Below are 17,964 nucleotides of genomic sequence, written 5' to 3' on the forward strand. Positions count from 1 at the left end.
CTATCCACCTTAGTCCATCCAGCTTAGTAAGGAACTAACATGTACTGCGTTAACACCATCTGTACCACCCCGACACTGAGAGATATGTGTATACCTCATATTTGTATCATGCAAGAAACACAGTCAGCAAAGGTTGCAGAGCAAATATACAAATTACAACACTTTGTCAACTTATAAAATAGTCCCACAATGCGTAAGTCTTAGTTAGGGGCTCATAGGTGCGGACCCAAAGGGTCTACCACTTAGTACCTCATCACATCATTACTTACTGCGCACCGTACAAGTTTAATTCAGTGCAGGCACCTATCCTTACTGTCTGTGCCATACTTGGGGCCACTTCATCTGTCCAACCAAGAGTCACTGGTTGCTGGCATGAACGCCGTTTCTCTCCATGTATCATCTGATCACACCACAATATGTCCCTTCCAGATCAGAGAGCCAGCACGTCCGCTTCTTCCAGCTTGCCTCCGCTGACACATCAACTTTCGTTTCTCCATTGAGGTCAATGATCTAGTTCAGTCTGACCCCTGAGAAGGGGAACCTGCCAATGTATCCACCCAATCACTGGCCTCAGATCCTGTAAAGAAAAAAATTACATTTTCTTGGTGGACTACTTGGAGCTTCGACGGGAACATCAGGCTGTATCATAGATTAAGATCACACAGTCTTTTTTTGACTGCCAGATACGTTTTCTGTTGGTTTTGGACCTTCAAAGTATAGTCTGGGAAAATTGAAATTGGGTGACCAGAGAAATTCGGTGGGCCTCTCAATCGCACCTGTTGCAGGATGCATCCCGGTCCCTGTAATTAAACAGATGGGCAATAAGGGCCCTTGGTGGTGTACCTGGTTGTGGTGGTTGAGCCACGGCCCTGTGTGCCCGCTCAATCGTGAAGAATTTCGATAATTGTCATTGGTGCATAATTTTACCAAGCCACTCCTCAAGAAAAAGTTCTGCAGATTGACCCTCCCCTTTTTCAGGGAATCCCACAAAACATAAATTATTCCTCCGAGATCGGCCTTCGGCATCTTGAACTCGTTCTTTGAGCCAGATAAACCACTTCTGTAAAGAGGACATTGTTTAGCGGAGAGTAGCAACTTCAGTTTGTAAGTCAACCACATGTCTCTCCGTGGTCGTTACATGGTCAGCCACTCCACGAAGATCCACCCAGAGCAGATTCACCTCAATGGCCACCGAGTCTATTTTAGTGACCAGTTCTGTTTGAGTACCTTGGATAGCAGCCATCAAACCAGACATTGAGGGTTCTCCCACTGAGTGGACAAGTATCCCCCTCCGGCCACCTCATATATAGGCAGGCCCTGGATCCAGCCTCAGGGCCCAGCCCACAGTCCAGCACGCACCCCGCTCCATGAAGGCACAGCCGCTCAAGCAGCAAAGTCAGAGGCACCAGGCGGGGGCGAGGTGCCGGCAGACCCATCGAGCTGGCCGCACCCAGATGAAGTTGTCAAGGGCAGTTACTGAGTGGGCCCTCCCCGCCACAGGCTGAAGCCTCACCTTGCAATGCCACGCGTGTCCCCCACAGCAGTGTGGCAATCAGGATAGCAGCATCGGGAGCAGTACTCAGCAAATTCCTTTACAGGGCATCCAGGCAGCCCCTCACTCGGTGCGGCGACCTCCCTCACCTGCATCACTCAGGTCTCGGCACTAGGCCTCAGCAGCCATGTGCGGCCGAAGGTCGCATCGAAGCTTGCAGGGGCAAGTCCAGGGGTCCTAGAGGCCAGATCAACAGCACCCCCTGTGCACGGTCTAGCCAGGACTGCATCGGGGAAGCTTGGTGCTGGATGGTTGGTGGATAAAAGGATATTACCGGATGATTGAGGTTTAAGGCGGACCCTCGCTAGAGCGCATCCACCATCTTGGCTGACCAAGCCACTCCCCCTAATCTTTGTGAAATGAATGTTTAAAGCTTAATCTGGTTATATCTAGAGTTATAGTGGAGGGTTCCTGAAGAAGGCTATTGGCATTCTGAAGGAGTACAACTGTCTGGTAATCAAATTATCTTGGGACCTTAAATAATCAATCAGTATTACGTCAAGAAGTGTTTTCTGTACCTCAGTAGAATTGATGGCTTATCAGCTCAACTGATAATCAGTGCTAAAGTGCATTTGCGCTTTCCTTTAAATATGGTATGATTATTTTACACCTGTTTGGCATTTTGATTTACCTGTAAGTCTCTTGTACAGTGGTAACCCATATACCAGGTCCTGTATATGATATGCTGCTAGTAGGCCAGCAGCTCTGCTTGCGCCACCCACAGAAATAGCCTTTCAAACTTGTCTCAGGCCTGCCACTGTAGGGCCTGCATGTGCAGTTTACTGCTACATTGAATTGGCATTCAAATCTACTTGCCAAGTCTTAAACTCCCCTTTTAGTACATATAGGTCGCCCCTAAGGTAGGCCCTAGGTAGCCCTATTGGCAATGTGCTGTGTAAGTAAACAGTAGGACATGTGCCTTTATTGTGTGTATGTCCTGGTAGTGACAAACATCCTATTTTGTTTCTCACTACTGTGAGGCCTACTCCTCTCATAGGCTAGCATTGAGAATTCCCTTATATGTGTCCAAGCAGTAATTCCTGATCTGAAAGGAGTAGTGTTGCCATGTTTGGTATGTTTAGAATGATAGTGATAAATCATCCTTACTGGTGTAGGTGGATTTTTCAATACTATTTTAGAAATGCCACTTTTAGAAAGTGAGCATTTCTCTGCACTTACAACTACAGTGCTTTGCAGTCTGACTCCAATCCATGTCTGTGCCTACACTCTGTGCATACTTTGCAGACAGCCACAACACAAGAAGGGCTGCCTGTGACAAGAGTGGCATCTGTATCCATCTGCATAATGAAAGATGTCTTGGGCTGGGAGAGAGGGAGGCTGGGAACACTTACATTTGTATAGGCTGTGTCCTGCCCTCACATAAAGGGCTGATTTACACCCATCCTGTATGTCTGGAGCCAGGGTTAGGATTGAAGGAAGAGTTGTGCTCTTTTAACGTTTCTTTTGAAGTGCCCCTAGCGCAAAGATATTTGGAGTATAAGTACAGGGGTCTGACCCTATGATTTTAGAGCACTTTTGGAACTGGAACCGAACCCCTGTCAGAAGGACTGCTGCACTGCTCAAATGACTCATCTGGTCTGCTCTTCTGCTGCTGCCCTGCTGCCTGCTACTTGCTGGGTGGCCTAAAGGACTCACTGGATTGCTTTTCTGTTGTCGCCCTGCTGCCAGCTGATCCCCCACTCTGTTCCGCCAAGCCCCAATGGCATTTCCAGGAGAGATCACCATTAGACCTACTGGTTTTGTTGTGCTGGTCTGCCTGCCTACTGCTGCCTTCTGTTTGCTTTGTGTCCCATTGGTCTCAAGAGGGTTGTCTGCTTGCAGCCCCCTCCCTGTCCTTGGGTAACCCAGGGAGGCACAAGGATTCCTCCAAGCCACCTGAACCACCTGTGAGATTTGTGAGTCCAGCAGGGGCTCTGTGAATAACCCAGCGTTTGATAAATTCTGTTATTGGACTGTGGAGCTCCTCATTACTGTCTCTCTAACTTATGTGGAATGCTTTGCGGTTTCACTAATCCATCTCGGGGAGAACCTTGTTCACGTTAGTGTGACAGAACGCACTTTTCTTTACACAAGGAGAAGCAGCATGAGTGATCTTCAATGCAGCTCCCTAGGCAGGAAAGTTGCGATGTGCCACAGTTTTGGAGTAAAGAGCTTTTCGGCAGGAGACGTGCGCTCCCAACTCAGCTTCAATAATAAACCTACAGCACTCTTTGTTTCATATCAAGCGCTTCCCGAAACTCAGTATTGCACTCAGAGGAAAGCACTCCTGACATCGGCGTTCCTGAGAACCGAGTGTCGGAGGTGCTGCGCTCAACTTCCCCAAAGGGAGATCAGCTGTATGCCACTGTGAACTTTATTGCAGCATGCTAAGGCCGGATGAGTGCCTAAGGAGTAGCAGTCTTGCCCTTCCTGTGAGCTCTCCCCAACCGGCATCAGCAGCATGTGTAGACTGACTTCACTCTCATCCCGAGCATGTGGAGGCCTCAGGCGTGAAACCAGCGCTCCGGCCTTGAAGACAGTGGTTCACCGCCGCAATGTGGGAGCTGTTTTCTGGCTAGTTTGATTATTTCAGCAATTCTGGACCCGAACCACATGGTCACGGGCAGCTCCGTTCCTTCTCCCGCATTTCCCTATGCAACGTCGGGGCAGTTTGGGATCTTGCCGCTTTTACAGCTACCTATTCCAAGCAGTAGGGGCTCAGAAACTTCTGCATCTGACACCTTGGGGCTGATTTTGTTGTCAGATGGACCTGAGTCCGTCCGACATCAATCTGAAACTGGGACCAACTGACCTCGTGTCGTGCAACCAAACACTGTTCTGTCATACTCCTATTCTTTACAATGGGAGCATGCATTCCAAATGAAATGCATGCTCTCATTGTAAAGAGCTGAGGTGCAGTTCATCCCTGCCACCGGGTGCAGGGATCAAGAGGGGGGCATCATCGGTGCCCCCTCGGCCGCCATCTAGAGTCCTTGCACCCATGGGGGCTCTGCTGGGGGCTCCCAAAGTCAGATTCTGACAGCCTTTCTGTGGCGAAAAGGCCAGCACACAAAGGCCGCAGGAATCCACCATCGTAATCCCTTGGGCGGAAAGAGAAGCTCTGGATGTCACTGGCCGCTTTCTGAATGGCAGACTGGCTCTTCGAGCACGTCGGAAGCCATCCGCAAAGCCCATTCGGATTCCTTTCCGACAGACCACATCATAATTGGTCGGTCGGAAAGGAATCTGAACATGACATTCCGATGTGGTCGGAACGGATCCAACCGACGGTTGGAGCCGTTCCCAACAGCCACAAAATCGGCCCCTTTGTTGTGTGCGCCTATTTACCATAAAGGACTGCAAGCTCATGTGTTATTTTCAGAATTACAACGGAACATGTTGGTCTATGTTTAATATACAATATATTATATATTTTAATATAATCCTGTGTGGAGTCTCTTTTGTGATGTGTTCATTGTGTTACGGGTGAGTGTGTTGCGCAAACGCTTTATACATTGCCTGAATAGGCCTGACTGCTTTGTGCCAAGCTACCAAAGGGGTGAGCACAGGTTATCTGTGGTGTGCCCCTTACTTGGCTTGACTAGAGTGATGGGTTCTTCCTGGCTTAGGTGCATACCCTAGCCAACCGGAAACCCCATTTGTAACATGTCCAAACATCTCACCCATAGTGATCTATTCAAATCTAGAAACACTCATGTGACAATGAGAAATGAACTATAAAGAACCGACATAGAAAAAAGGCAAAAGGAAAGACAAGAAAACAATAATATAATTATACCTAAAACTTCAAAGGACTTAAGTCATTACAGCAACTGTTTCTTTTCTAGGATAATGATGCTACAATGGTAGATGAAATGAATGATATTCGCATTATTGGCTCCATCACTGTGGTGCTGCTCTTGGGTATTTCTGTAGCTGGAATGGAGTGGGAAGCAAAGGTAAGCATTTTACAGAACATTTAAATGAGATAAACGAAATTGATAAATTAAGACTACAAATGGATGGGAAATTGACATATAGAAATGCTGTACAGATTGGCGGCTGGACAAAAAATTTATTTTGTCAATGATTTTGGTTATGCAACATACATTGGTCATTGCACACAAATTATATTACATTCATGATAATAACACACATACCGAATTAGAAAGGTGCACAGATTAAGGATATTCGTAAAGCGTGACACCTGATTATTGCTAGTTGAAGTATATTACACTGCTTTTCTAAAAAAATTGCTAATTCTCAGTGTAAGCTACTGATCTTCAAAGTGGTTTGATTTTTTTTATCTGGGATTTCAGTTTTAATTCTTAATTTAAAATTATTTGCGATAATTAACATTATTTTAAAAGCCCCAGGACTTGGATTCAAGAGCTTCCTCTGACACAAAGCACATTAGCTCATGCACTTACATGCGCTGCCTCCTAACACTAACAAACGATAGTGCAGCAATCCTGGAGAACACCCACCGCTATCACAGCAGTCTGCTTGAAGCAGCTCTAGTTGTTCATTAAAAAGTCTTGGAAAAAGAACATTTGTCTGCAAGTGATTGTGATGATGCTCAATGGAGAGTAGCCAGACAATCCCTTATATCATATCCGACTGCTACCCTCTTCCAATACTCATGCTGGAGTCCAGAAGAAGAAACACACTGCTATGTTCATGCGTTTGATACTTGCACCAGGGAGTAAGCCAAACACTGCCAGCAAAAGAGGCACGGGCCAGTGTCCAGTGAGGCCTGGCGTGGTTGGACTCCGTCCATCACACACAGGCCTCATTTCTTCTGAACGAGCAAATTAGGGGAAACCACAGTTTCTGACAAAAGTGCTTTTGCCATAGGCTGCATGCAGGGTTTCCTCTCCACGGTCCTCTTTCTTCACCAGGGAGTTTCTCAAGTGCATGCTGAGCACAAGATGTGTGTGGTTCCGAGCTGGAAAAACAGTACTTGATTGGCAACAGCGTGAGTGTGTTAGACTGTCCTGTGTGGTTGTTTTCACCGAATAAACATGGTCAAACCGTTCCGGTTCTGAGTGTCACAAATCAACCCAGAGTTTCATGACCCCATGAAGTCACTGTGCCTTATTCAGCGATAAAGACATGGACGTCTCGAGTCAATTGCACTATGCAAGCTCTGCACTGTTCAGGGCTTCTTCTCTCTTTCATATCCTGGAATAGAAAACCATGAATCCCTTTCTTCGTTAAACCCTAAAATGTATGGCATAACATGTATGGCAGGCCTTCACCCAATTGTCATATAGTTTACAACAATGTGCACAAAGCTACCAAGTATTTTTTAGAACGTATTTTGTTGCTGTTAACATTCGTATGCTGTCCACATGATCTCACAGAGTGCTTTTTATTCAAAGGCTCAGGTTATGCTCCTCGTCATCCTACTGATAGCAATTGTGAACTTCTTCATTGGGACTGTGATCCCAACCAATGATGACAAGAGGGCCAGGGGCTTCTTTAATTATCAAGGTAAGTGTGGCAGCCTTCGAATGGAGTTTAGATTAAACTCCCATGCTATTCACCCATACTCCCACCATCGCATCAGACACATTCTGCTGCTGCATTTACCACCAACATTCATCCTGACTCTGATAACCTTCAGATTGGCTACATGCACCCTACTCATTGCCCCATCAAGAGCAGCTACAGTCATACGACATACATAGAAACACCCCCAGGGACACTACCCGCTCACTTCCTCACATTCTGCTCAAGCATGAGCACATGAGCATCCCGTGTACATGCTTAACACAAACACTCAAGCATACATTCTGATCCAATCACACATGTTCTAAAACCACCCATTCCCTAATAAACAAACAATACAGCACTCTTCTCATGTACACCACTATTCCCATATTCATGTACACTCTACCCACCGACACCCAAACACACTCAACTTCCTTGCATTCCTTATTCTGTGGAAATTAACACATAGTCTATCAGAGCACAATAATTTTTCTCTGCAACTCACTACTGTTAGAAATTGGGTTACTAGTTCACTGGGGTATGAGCCCTGGTCAAGCAGTAACCATAATCATAGTCAGGATAAAACACAAGCAAACCCTAAATTATTCTTTGCTCACTCTCTGGTTGCTTGGCACAGAGCAGTCAGGCTTAACTTAGAGGCAATGTGTAAAGTATTTGTGCAACACTTTAAACAGTGAATCAGTATAAACACCACACAATAAGATTCCACACCAGAAAGTAGAGCATAATTTAATAAATAAGACAAGAGAAAAATGTTGTAACCTGGCACTTGCTTCTAGCAGTGCTTCTTGTCTTATGCTGTATTACATCCCCAGTGTTCTATCCATTTGTTTGCTGCGTGCGTGGGTTCCACCAATGACAGTTTGTGCTGTGGCTGGCGTTGGAGAGACCACGCACTCTGTGCTCTGACTGTGTTCAATAAAGTAGAGTTTCCTACTAAACCTGTGTGCGACTTTGGATGATACTCTTAAGTGTGTTGAGAAAATGTTGGCTCATGGGGAGCGTAGAGAGAGCACTCTGGCACCCTCTGTGAGACCGTACGGAAAGATTCTGGATGAACTGAGTATGAATGGTGAGAAAATTCTTATGAGGAATGATCAATTTGTGCCTCCTGAGGGTTTGAGGTCAAGGATTATCGGGCTTGCACATGAAGGGCCCCTCGGCCAAACCTTAACTAAGAAAAGGGTGCGTGAAGATTTCTGGTGGCCCGGTATGGACGAGCAAATTACCTCTTGGGTGGTTGGCTGTGAGGTATGCAGAGAAAGCGAGAAGAGGCTCAAGACTGGCTGTCATGACACTCGGTGTCACATTGATGATCCGGATGTTCCGTGAAGTACTGTTTGTCTGGATTTCATTGGGCCTATGCATGGTGTGGAGGAAAGTTTGAGGAATGCTTTAGTTTTGATTGATGTTTATTCTAAGTGGTTCATTGTTAAGTTCATGTACGTTATCACCACGAAGAGCACCATTGAACAATTGAGGGCCATTTTTCATGAGGAGGGTCTTTCCAACACTCTGGTCAATACATATGGTACCCAGCTGGTCTCGCATGAGATGAGGGATTTCTTGGCTAAGTGCGGTACTGTTCATCACCACATGGCGCTTTACAACCCTCAAGCCAATGGTATGGTTGAGCGTGCCAACAGGATGGTAAAGGGTACCATTTCCATGGCCATTCAGAGTGGTAAGGACGTTGGTGTGATGGTCTGCGAGAAGGTTTGGGCTCATCGCACGGCTATCAATTCTGCCACTGGTTCCATCCCTTTTGAAAGGATGCGTGGAAGGAAGCCAGGTACAAAACTCCTACCTTGGTTAGTCTCTCCTAAGCCGAAAACCTTTCAGGTGGAGAACAACAAAGTGGACCGTTGTGGTGTACGTGTAGGGGATTGGATCAGAGTAAGACATGGCAGACCGTGCAAAGAGTTATCTAAGTTTTGGGCCCTTACAAGGTGTTTGACAGTTATGTGCTGCTGGCCAATGGGAACAAGTGGAACAAACGCAAGATTGCCTTGTATCTCAGAGGTCTGGGTGTGGATTCCGGGGTCAATGAACCTATCTCTGTTCATCCTGGTGGTCGCCTCAATGGTTTTATGTTGATGAGTGATGCAGAACTGTCTTCGTCTGGGCTTCAGGTCAGAAGGGAAATGGGTTCGGGGTATGCACCCAGTTCTTTTGCCTCCGATTGTCCTATTGGTGTTGGTGCTGGTGTTTCCCAGCCTCCCAGGTTACGGAGACCTCTTTGTTATTTGTAGGATTTTGTTCAGACTTAATTCTCTTTCTTTTCCTTCTGTTTTGGTGCTTAGTCCTTTCTTTTCATTTTGCTCTTTCTTTTGTTTCTTTTCCTTTCTTAGCTTTTGGGTAGAAGGGAGAAGGGTATGTTGTAATGTGGCACTTGCTTTTAGCAGTGCTTCTTCTCTTATGCGGTATTACATCCCCAGTGTTCTATACATTTGTTTCCTCCGTTTGTGGATTCCACCAACGACAGTTTGTACTGTGGCTGGCGTGGGAGGGACCACGCTCTCTGTGCTCTGACTGTGTTCAATAAAGCAGAGTTTTCTACTAAACCTGTGTGCAAGTCATCACCACAAAAACAACTAAAATTCAATAAGTAGAACTTAAGATATTGAATTTTAAAGTTTATAGTGAAAAATAGCACCAAGAAGCAGAAAGCGCTATTGAGGATATCTGTTCACACCAGACCAAAACAAAGTTAGAAGTTCAGGCCGATTGCAATGGAGTGGGGCCAGCTACATGGATCCAGTTAGGCCTGCTGAACCAAATACCTTAAATCCTGGATGCCAAAGTACCATAAATCCTGTTTGCGAAGTGTTTCAGTGGATCCGCATTGAAGATGCATCATGTAGCAGAGGACATGTGTAGGTTCTGAGATGCAACGAGGCTGCAGTGCAAGGTCCAGATGCATTGGCTCCAGGATGCTGTCAATGGAGCTTTCGATGCGAAGGCCGGTGTTGAAGATGTAAGGCTCAGCTGATACGATGCATAAGTTCCAATGAGCGGTGATGTGGATCACCGTTGTTGTTGCAGTTGCTGTAGATGAGGTATGCGAGGAGCTTGCATCAGGAAAAGCAATGCACAGAGGCGATTTCAAGCGTGATGCGTCCGTTCGAAGATGTGGGATGCAGTGGCAACTGAAATACACCAGATGTAGTTATCTCTAGTAACTACAACTCTTGTCCTCACCATGACCAGTTTAGTCATCAATGATACCATTTCGAATGTTGCAGTTATGTTATCAATGAAGTTATAGAACAATTCAAGAGTGATGTAAAATGTGGCATAATTAGCTGTACATGGCAAGAGCACGTGTTATAGTTACATTGGGGCATGAGTTATAGTTGCTAGAAATAACTAGAAATGGTAAGTTTCAGTGTTTTTTTGTTTGTTGTTTAAAACGTTACGTTGTCACTGAAATCTTCACCTAACTATAATGTTGCTTTAACCTTTGTATTTTTCAGTGTATTTCAAGGAATATTTTGTTTAACATAAAGTAATATTTTATTACCATATGTTCTTCGGCCTTCAGACCTGCGTGGTGAGGGGTTGGCTGCAGAGCTTATCCTGTGGCCAGGCTTTGCAACCAATCCTCTCACCGGCAGCCAACCTCCCGCCCTGCATGGCCTTTGGCCATGTGCAGCTAGGGTTGGCGGATGGCCTGGCCACCTACTTAGATCAGCCAACCACCCACTGTGTGGGTTTGGCCACAGGTCCTAGGGTGCAAGCAGATAACCCTATCTCATGCATGGTCATGGGCATGTGCAGCGTGCAGTCAATCATGCGGGTCCTGGCCGCACTCAGGCAGACTTACTGACTTTGGTAAAGAATCACAACACCAAAATATAAAAAGTGAGCCTATTGGCTTTATCAAGGGGTAAGCCTATCAATATATATAAATCCCCAATGTTTTAATCTAATGAATATTTCAGTAACTCACACAATACAATGTTTCTTAATATTGATTATAATAAAAATGTTTAATAAACTTCTCCACCGCGAACTGGACTCTTCACGTCTGACATTGAGAAGGTAACTGTTTCAGCAGGACTAACCTGTTCCCTGTATCCGACCCGCACTCCAGCACAATTGGCCTAAACTTGTGACTTTTACCCGGTCTGCATGAACAGATAACTGTGAGTGGCACTATGTGCTTTTAGGCACTATACTTCTATACTTACCTTAGAACTTTGAAATTGCAAATCTCCAGTTCTACTGATCTGATTTTTGAAATTTTTTGTGGTGTGTTTTCACTTTATTAATGCTTATGTGCTGCATAAATGTGTTAAACATTGCCTCTAAGTAAAGCCTGCCTGCTTTTATGCCAACCTACCACAGGGTTAAGCACAGGTTAATTTAGTGACTTTTGTGGTTCACCCTGACAAGGATTGTGGCTGTTGGTTGAGAAGGGCTCACATCTCCCTCAACCCAACAACCCAATTTCTCACACCTTTCTTCTTCTGTACGTTTGTGCTCTCTCCTGTGTCTCATTTTCGTTTTCTTGTACTCTTCTTTCCTTCACTTTCATTTGGTTGTTCTCTGCTCTTGTTTATTCTTCTCTCCTTCCACACCTGGTCTGTAACCACTGTTTATAATGAGATGTTACTAGACAATTCCACATAATGACAGGGGCGTCTCCTACACCAAGGCGGAGGAGCGTCGCCCCACTGGGCAATTGAAAATAGAAAAATAAAATGATAATAACTTAACGTTATTATCATATTATTTAACCATACTTGCTCAGTTGGTTGGTGGGAGGGGTGGTGCTGGGCTGTTTAGGGGCTGGGGGAGGAGTGGTAGGCACTTCCTAAGTGTGCATTACATTTTGGCCGACCAGCCAAAATGTAATGCGCACTTTGCATGTTCTCCACCCCGGCTGCCTTACAGCCTGTATTGAGAACATGCCTAGCCTCCCAGCCCCTGTCTGAGTCCCACACCACAGCATCCAGACCAATCGCAATGCTGCTGTAAGGCAGCGTTGTGATTGGTCAGGGGAGTCTGGATAGCTGCGTGCTTCCTGCTGCCCCAGGAGAAGTGGATGGAGGAGAGGCGCTGGCCAGCGGTCGGCTGCCCCACATTCTGGTAAGTGTTTTTTTTTTTTATTCCCTCCCCTCTCCACAAACCCTCCACCTCCCCATGCCCGTTCGGTATCAGCCGCTACTGCATAATTAATCTTTTTACATGATTCTATTGGATACGTGTTCCATACATACCTGGCTACTTCACACCAAACAATAAATGTCCCCTCAACACTCGTTATTTCTAAAACACAAATGACAGGGACAGAAACAGGGTGAGCCAGGGATAACTCTGAGGCTAAATCGCACATATTTAACATGATTCAAAAACTAGCTACTATATATGTATGTAAAGTCTCTCAGGTGTGTGTCTGGGCTGAAGAAGTGTTTGCTTAAATCAATTAGTGAGTTTTCTTGCATAGGTGTAGATGCCTCTGAAGGTTAATGCACCATATATGTTGTAACCCACAGGTCAGTGGTTGCCATTATTTGCCTGGGAGCAACATTCACTTGTTGTCTACTTTGTACCAGTTCTGTGTGAAGTAAGCTTGCATGGGACCAACCATTCTGTGAGAATAGTTTGTAGGACAGCTCAGCTGCCCACACTGTACCTGTCCTTAGTGAGTAAAGCTACCTTGATGACAAATGTAGGCTAGACACTGCATCTGGCCTTTCATTGGTAGAGTTATGTAAGAGTCTGCACTGGCAAGGATGCACAGGTTTTATCCTCTGCAGCATGCTTATGCCTTCAGTAGTAATTCCATTCTGAACTCTGTGTCTCGTCTGTGTTTGGCTGCAGTTGCTAGTGAACCTAAATCCTTGCCCATTCCATGCCTCTGCCTGCCTGGTGGTCTCTGCTCATCCCCACTGTAAAACAGACATCCCCACCGCCACAAACACACATAGTTGTATGTTACACAATCGCAAATGAAATATTGAGTTGTTGATATTTTGTAACCATTAACATTAACTACTAAATATTGCCAAGGTAAGTGTAGCTTTACCATTATTAGCTCAGGAGTAATGATATTTAGAGTTTCTGTCATTGCCACAATATGTCTGGAGGTCCCTGTTTGGCACTCATAGTGTGGTACAACGGTACAACACCACCTGCCACCTTCTTCTTCGTCAAAGCTTTTTTTAAACTGGCGAGCAGCCAGCAGTGCCCCATCAAGTACATTCTGCAAGTAAGTTACAAAAAAGGCAGTGAATGAGCCATAGATATCCAAAGGCAGACCTATTGGCTTCGACAATGATTGTTTATAAAAGCACTTTTGTCAATTACGTATGCACTTACTTCATTAAATGAAACACAGTGAATGAATATATGACTTTTTAAAGATTTGTTGGAAGCAATATCATGTATTCATGTCTAAAAAACTTTTTCATGAAAAATACTGCCTTGCAAGAAACAATTTCAGGATTGACATGCATTCAAGATGACAGCCCTAGACATAAGAAGCACAATGATCTTGTTTGACAACACTTAGGACCTCATTTCAAATGTGCCAGGCTGGATACCATGCAAGTGCTAGAGATGTTTGCCCCTTGTATGGACATAGGTCACATGAAGTGGCTTCTACATCTATACTGGGAGCTGCTTCAGGGGAAGCAGGGAAACTGTGAGGGCAGGACTGCGAGCTTGTGGAGTGAGGGGGCATTTTTACTCTTTTTTAGGTGGTCCATCTTGAGCTGAATGAACACCAATGGGAATGAAGTCCCGCTGGAAATATTTGGCACCTCTTATGTCATTTCAACTGTGGTGGCGATCAGAAACCAAGGCTCTCAATTTCCAAACTGCATTCCCCTGACCTCTGTAGAAAGTTAGATAACCAAGAATAGGACAAACATGTTTTATTTGACATCCTTTTTTCTATCGTAAGCCTTGAAATTATGTTTTAAGCATGTACCCTGAAAAGAAGCTGGCACCAATAGGAGACCACCAAAAAGTCATCTTTAGATATGAAAAGTATCAGTCAAGGATCATACCAGCAGCTTGTGTTGACATGTTCTGTTTTACTCACAGCTTCAATATTTGCAGAGAATTTTGGACCGGAGTTCCGAGATGGAGAAGGCTTTTTTTCTGTGTTTGCCATTTTCTTCCCAGCAGCCACAGGTATTCTTGCGGGCGCCAACATCTCAGGAGACTTGATGGTATGTAGTTTATTTACTCTAGCATTACTGAAATGTAACAGTGCTATTTCTATTGAAGCAATGACTACTTACCATCCTGTCATATCCTATTACAAATGTTAAGGTATTAGCTTCACAGGCCTTGCTTTAATACAAAACACTTCGAATTTGAATCGTAGGGCGATTAAGGAATAATTACAAAATGGCCAGCTTTACAAAATCCATTACAAACCAGTTTGAACCAATAGACAAGTAGGACTAAACAACCGTTTCACTGCATGACCCCACGCCTCAGATAGGTGATCAGCGTCCATCAAGGGTAATGGAGGATTGTGCAAACATACTTGCTTCAGCAATATCAAAGTCCACTTTGGATGCAGACACACAGCTAATTAAAAACAAGTCTCGGAGATTCCCTTTGTGACCAGAATATTTGGAGAGATGCCCAATTCTCCATTAACCAAATATCTAGGCCCCGGTTTACAAAAACTGCACCCAGAGAGTTTTGCTCTTGCAAGGGTGTAGATATACTCATATTTTGGGATTCCCAAATTTTCCCAGGTTACACCTAAAAGCTGCATCGTTGGCTTTTTTCCAGGGCCTGTCATGGAATAGTTTTGCAAAAGGTCTAGGCGTTTCCACAAAGCAGATTTAAGTGCCCTGCCAAACCTCACATTGTTGAAAACAAGCACAGATTTTCGCCTGTTAAACAGGTCAATTACTTATGTTTCCTTTTCCAAGCTTAGTACAGTTATAGTCTGCAGTTTCTGTGCAATAAATGTAAAATTCGATCACACCTGGTCTTAAATGGAACTGAGTCTTAGATCTCCGAAGTTGAGTTTGCGAGTGGTCAAAAGACCTGGTAGGAGAGAGAGGAAAAGCAAAGGAGAAAGCGAGTGAGCCTCGAGTCATTTATTAAGGATGTTCTCGTGGACGGTAACTGACTTCACAAAGCTTGACGGTGGACACTATCTACATTCTGCTGGTAGAAAATCCAGAGTTGGAGGAGGAGCCTAGCCTGCAGCCGAGATGGCCGCCTAGCTCTTCGGCTCCGCCGACCCTTGCGCCCTTCGTCGATATCCTGGCAAGAATCCTGCGCCTCCGAGCCCTACGCTTACCAGCGCCACGTTCCTGACCACGTTACTGTGACTCCGGTCGAGAACGGAGCTGCCCCGGCGGAGTTGAGCCCCGGTTACCATTCCGGCCTTCCAAGCGGTCGCAGCCGGGCTATTGTTTAGTGGGGACGGCCGGCGGCGACAACGATAGCAGCGGCCGCTGTGGAGAGGGAGGAGCCGGTGCGCCGGACCTGGAGCGCGGCGCTGGGATTCTCCCAGCAGCCTTTTCCATGCTCGGCTGCCCAGCGCGCCTCGTTCGCAACATTGTATCCGGCTCCCGTATACTGTATCCCGGCCCAGCTGGGAGAGGGCCGGGATCGCTTCTTTGTTGCAGTCTACAGCAGCGGCCGCCATCTTCCGCATCGGGACCCTGGTCCTGCCGGTGGGTTTCCCTGCACCACAGATTCCCCTGTCCTTGAAGCCTCTCCACGACCGGCTGCCTCCACGTTTCCTGCACCACCGGGGCCCCGCAGAGAGCTCGTCGCTTTCCAGATACCGATGGCTGGTGAGGGGGGCTTGCTTCCCGGGGCGCTTAGTGGTTGCTTGCCTAAGATGGCGGACGCAACAGCACCCTCCATCCTTGATCCACCGCTGGGGCTTCGCGATATCCTGGCAGCACTGGAGGACCTGCGGTTGGCCTTCTGCGACTCTTTCACTGGTTTGGGGGACTGGTTTGATTGGACTTTTTCAGCCGGCCATGATGATCCTCCGGTGCGGCATGTTAAGCCACATCCTCAGTCGACTGTCGGTGGTTCACCCGAGTTGAGGTATGTGGCAGTGACGGGGGGTCGTGTCCCAGTGCCCGCTGCGGCACCCGCCGGCTCTGCCCTGGAGGAGTCTGACACTACTGCTCCCTTGGTATGGCCGGAGCTTGTGTCTCGGACGCCGTTTTGCCCATCTCCTTTGTCCTTTGGTGCCACGTTTCTGAGCATCCTCCCGGACTTGCTTCCTGTACATCGGCCGGCCGCTACTCTGGAACTTATGCATCGTCCTGCTCCCTGTTGTACTAGCCACGGCATAGCAGTAGCGCAATCTGCGGTCCTTTACTATCGAGCTTCACTCCAGTTTGACTTGTCTCTTACACCTCGATCTCTGCGGCGGACTCCATGGTGGCCCATCCCGCCCAGGTTGGCTGTACTGCAATTGGATTCTGTTGGACTGCAGATTCGAAGGGGCCAAGGCTGAGGAGGGGGGTTTTTCTTGGTGCACATTGATACGTGTATGGCTGGGACTGGGACTTGTGACTGTTGGAGGTACATGTAGCGTGGGTGTTAGGTCGGGGCCTGGGGTTGGGTGACCGCGGGTAACGTTTTTGCTTGCATTGAATAGATCCTTGGCCCTCCTCCGATTAATCGTGACAGTCTTTTTCTTTTTCTTTTCTTTCTCTTCTTCTACATTTCGGGTACTCTTTTGGGGCGACAGACACACTGCTAGGGGGGGGTAGGCCGTAGCCTCTGCATGCGTGTAGGGTGGGGGGTATATTTCCTTGTTGGTTTTTTTTCTATGGGCCTCCTTTTCCTTTCTTCCTTTTCTCTTTTCCTCTTCTCCCTTTCTACTCTTTACCCTTCCCGCTTGCTCTTTCCTTTCTTATTTCTTGGGTCGTTGGGAGGATTGGGAACTTGTGGGTAGTGCTTGGGGATCGTCATGTGATATGCTTCTTCTCTATCCTGATTACATTGAGTGCGATTGAGTACCTTACGGATAATGCTTGCTGACTCTTCTGATGATCGTTGCCCACTATAGTCCTAACTGCATTGCTTTGATTCGGATCCTTCCAGACTTGTTGCTATGGACTTATTTCAAAACTTTATAAAAATTAAACCTCATCATCCTGGCGCTCGGCGGCACAATTGTGTATAACGTAACCTGTCTATTCGCGCTGGTACTGATATGCTGCTGAGTTGTATAATTGATTGCTGATGTGCCCTTTTATTGTCGAGGCCGGCCTGAGGGTTGTAGGCCCGTATTTGTCTGCACATGCTGTTAAATAAAGGTTTTTAAAAAAAAAAAAAAAAAAAAAAAAAAGAAAATCCAGAGTTGCCAGAAAAGGTGACCGCATACTAGTTAGTGTGACCCCTCCCCCCATGAGAGTCACAAAAACATTTATATAAAACATTTTCAAAAGAAAGAATATTTAGATGACTTTACAACAATTGTAAATCCAAAGTTTATTTTACAAAAATATTACTAAATTGAGTGAATGCTGTAGAGTGAGAAAGTGTAAGTGGGTCTGTGTTGGAGAGAGAAGAGAAAAAGGCAAAACATGAGAGGGATGAAGAGTCAAAGAAAAGGATAACGACAAAAAAGAAAAAAGAAATGAGTGGGAAAGCGAGCGATAGAGATATTGTTACAATATTGTCGTTGTTCAACTGCACATTGTATATATCCTCAACATAGCTCCTGAGTTACTTCTGTCATGACAGCATGAATTCACAGACTCTTGTATTTCTTTAAGGATCCTCAAGGAGCTATACCCAAAGGAACAATGTTGGCTATTCTGTTTACAACCATAGTCTACATAGCAGTTGCGATTTGTGCAGGTAAGAACACAAAGCTCTTTTGTTAGGACATAACTAAACCTTTGTTCCTAAAATGTATGATTAACTTTGCCATATTG

At 45.9% G+C, this 17,964-nt stretch overlaps 1 protein-coding gene across 4 annotated transcripts in view; it reads left to right on the forward strand.

Annotated features, from left to right (window-relative positions):
* SLC12A1 (solute carrier family 12 member 1) overlaps positions 1 to 17,964 on the forward strand; it is a 381,560-nt gene that overhangs the window by 146,633 nt on the left and 216,963 nt on the right. For all 4 annotated transcript variants that reach the window (XM_085644206.1, XM_085644209.1, XM_085644207.1 and 1 more), the window contains 4 exons: positions 5,401 to 5,511; positions 6,937 to 7,048; positions 14,126 to 14,253; positions 17,803 to 17,887. In XM_085644206.1, coding sequence (XP_085500332.1) covers positions 5,401 to 5,511; positions 6,937 to 7,048; positions 14,126 to 14,253; positions 17,803 to 17,887 — 436 coding nt within the window. The remainder of the gene's footprint in view (positions 1 to 5,400; positions 5,512 to 6,936; positions 7,049 to 14,125; positions 14,254 to 17,802; positions 17,888 to 17,964) is intronic.

This window comes from Triturus cristatus, chromosome 3_1 (assembly GCF_964204655.1).
Source record: "Triturus cristatus chromosome 3_1, aTriCri1.1, whole genome shotgun sequence".
Taxonomy (NCBI): domain Eukaryota; kingdom Metazoa; phylum Chordata; class Amphibia; order Caudata; family Salamandridae; genus Triturus; species Triturus cristatus.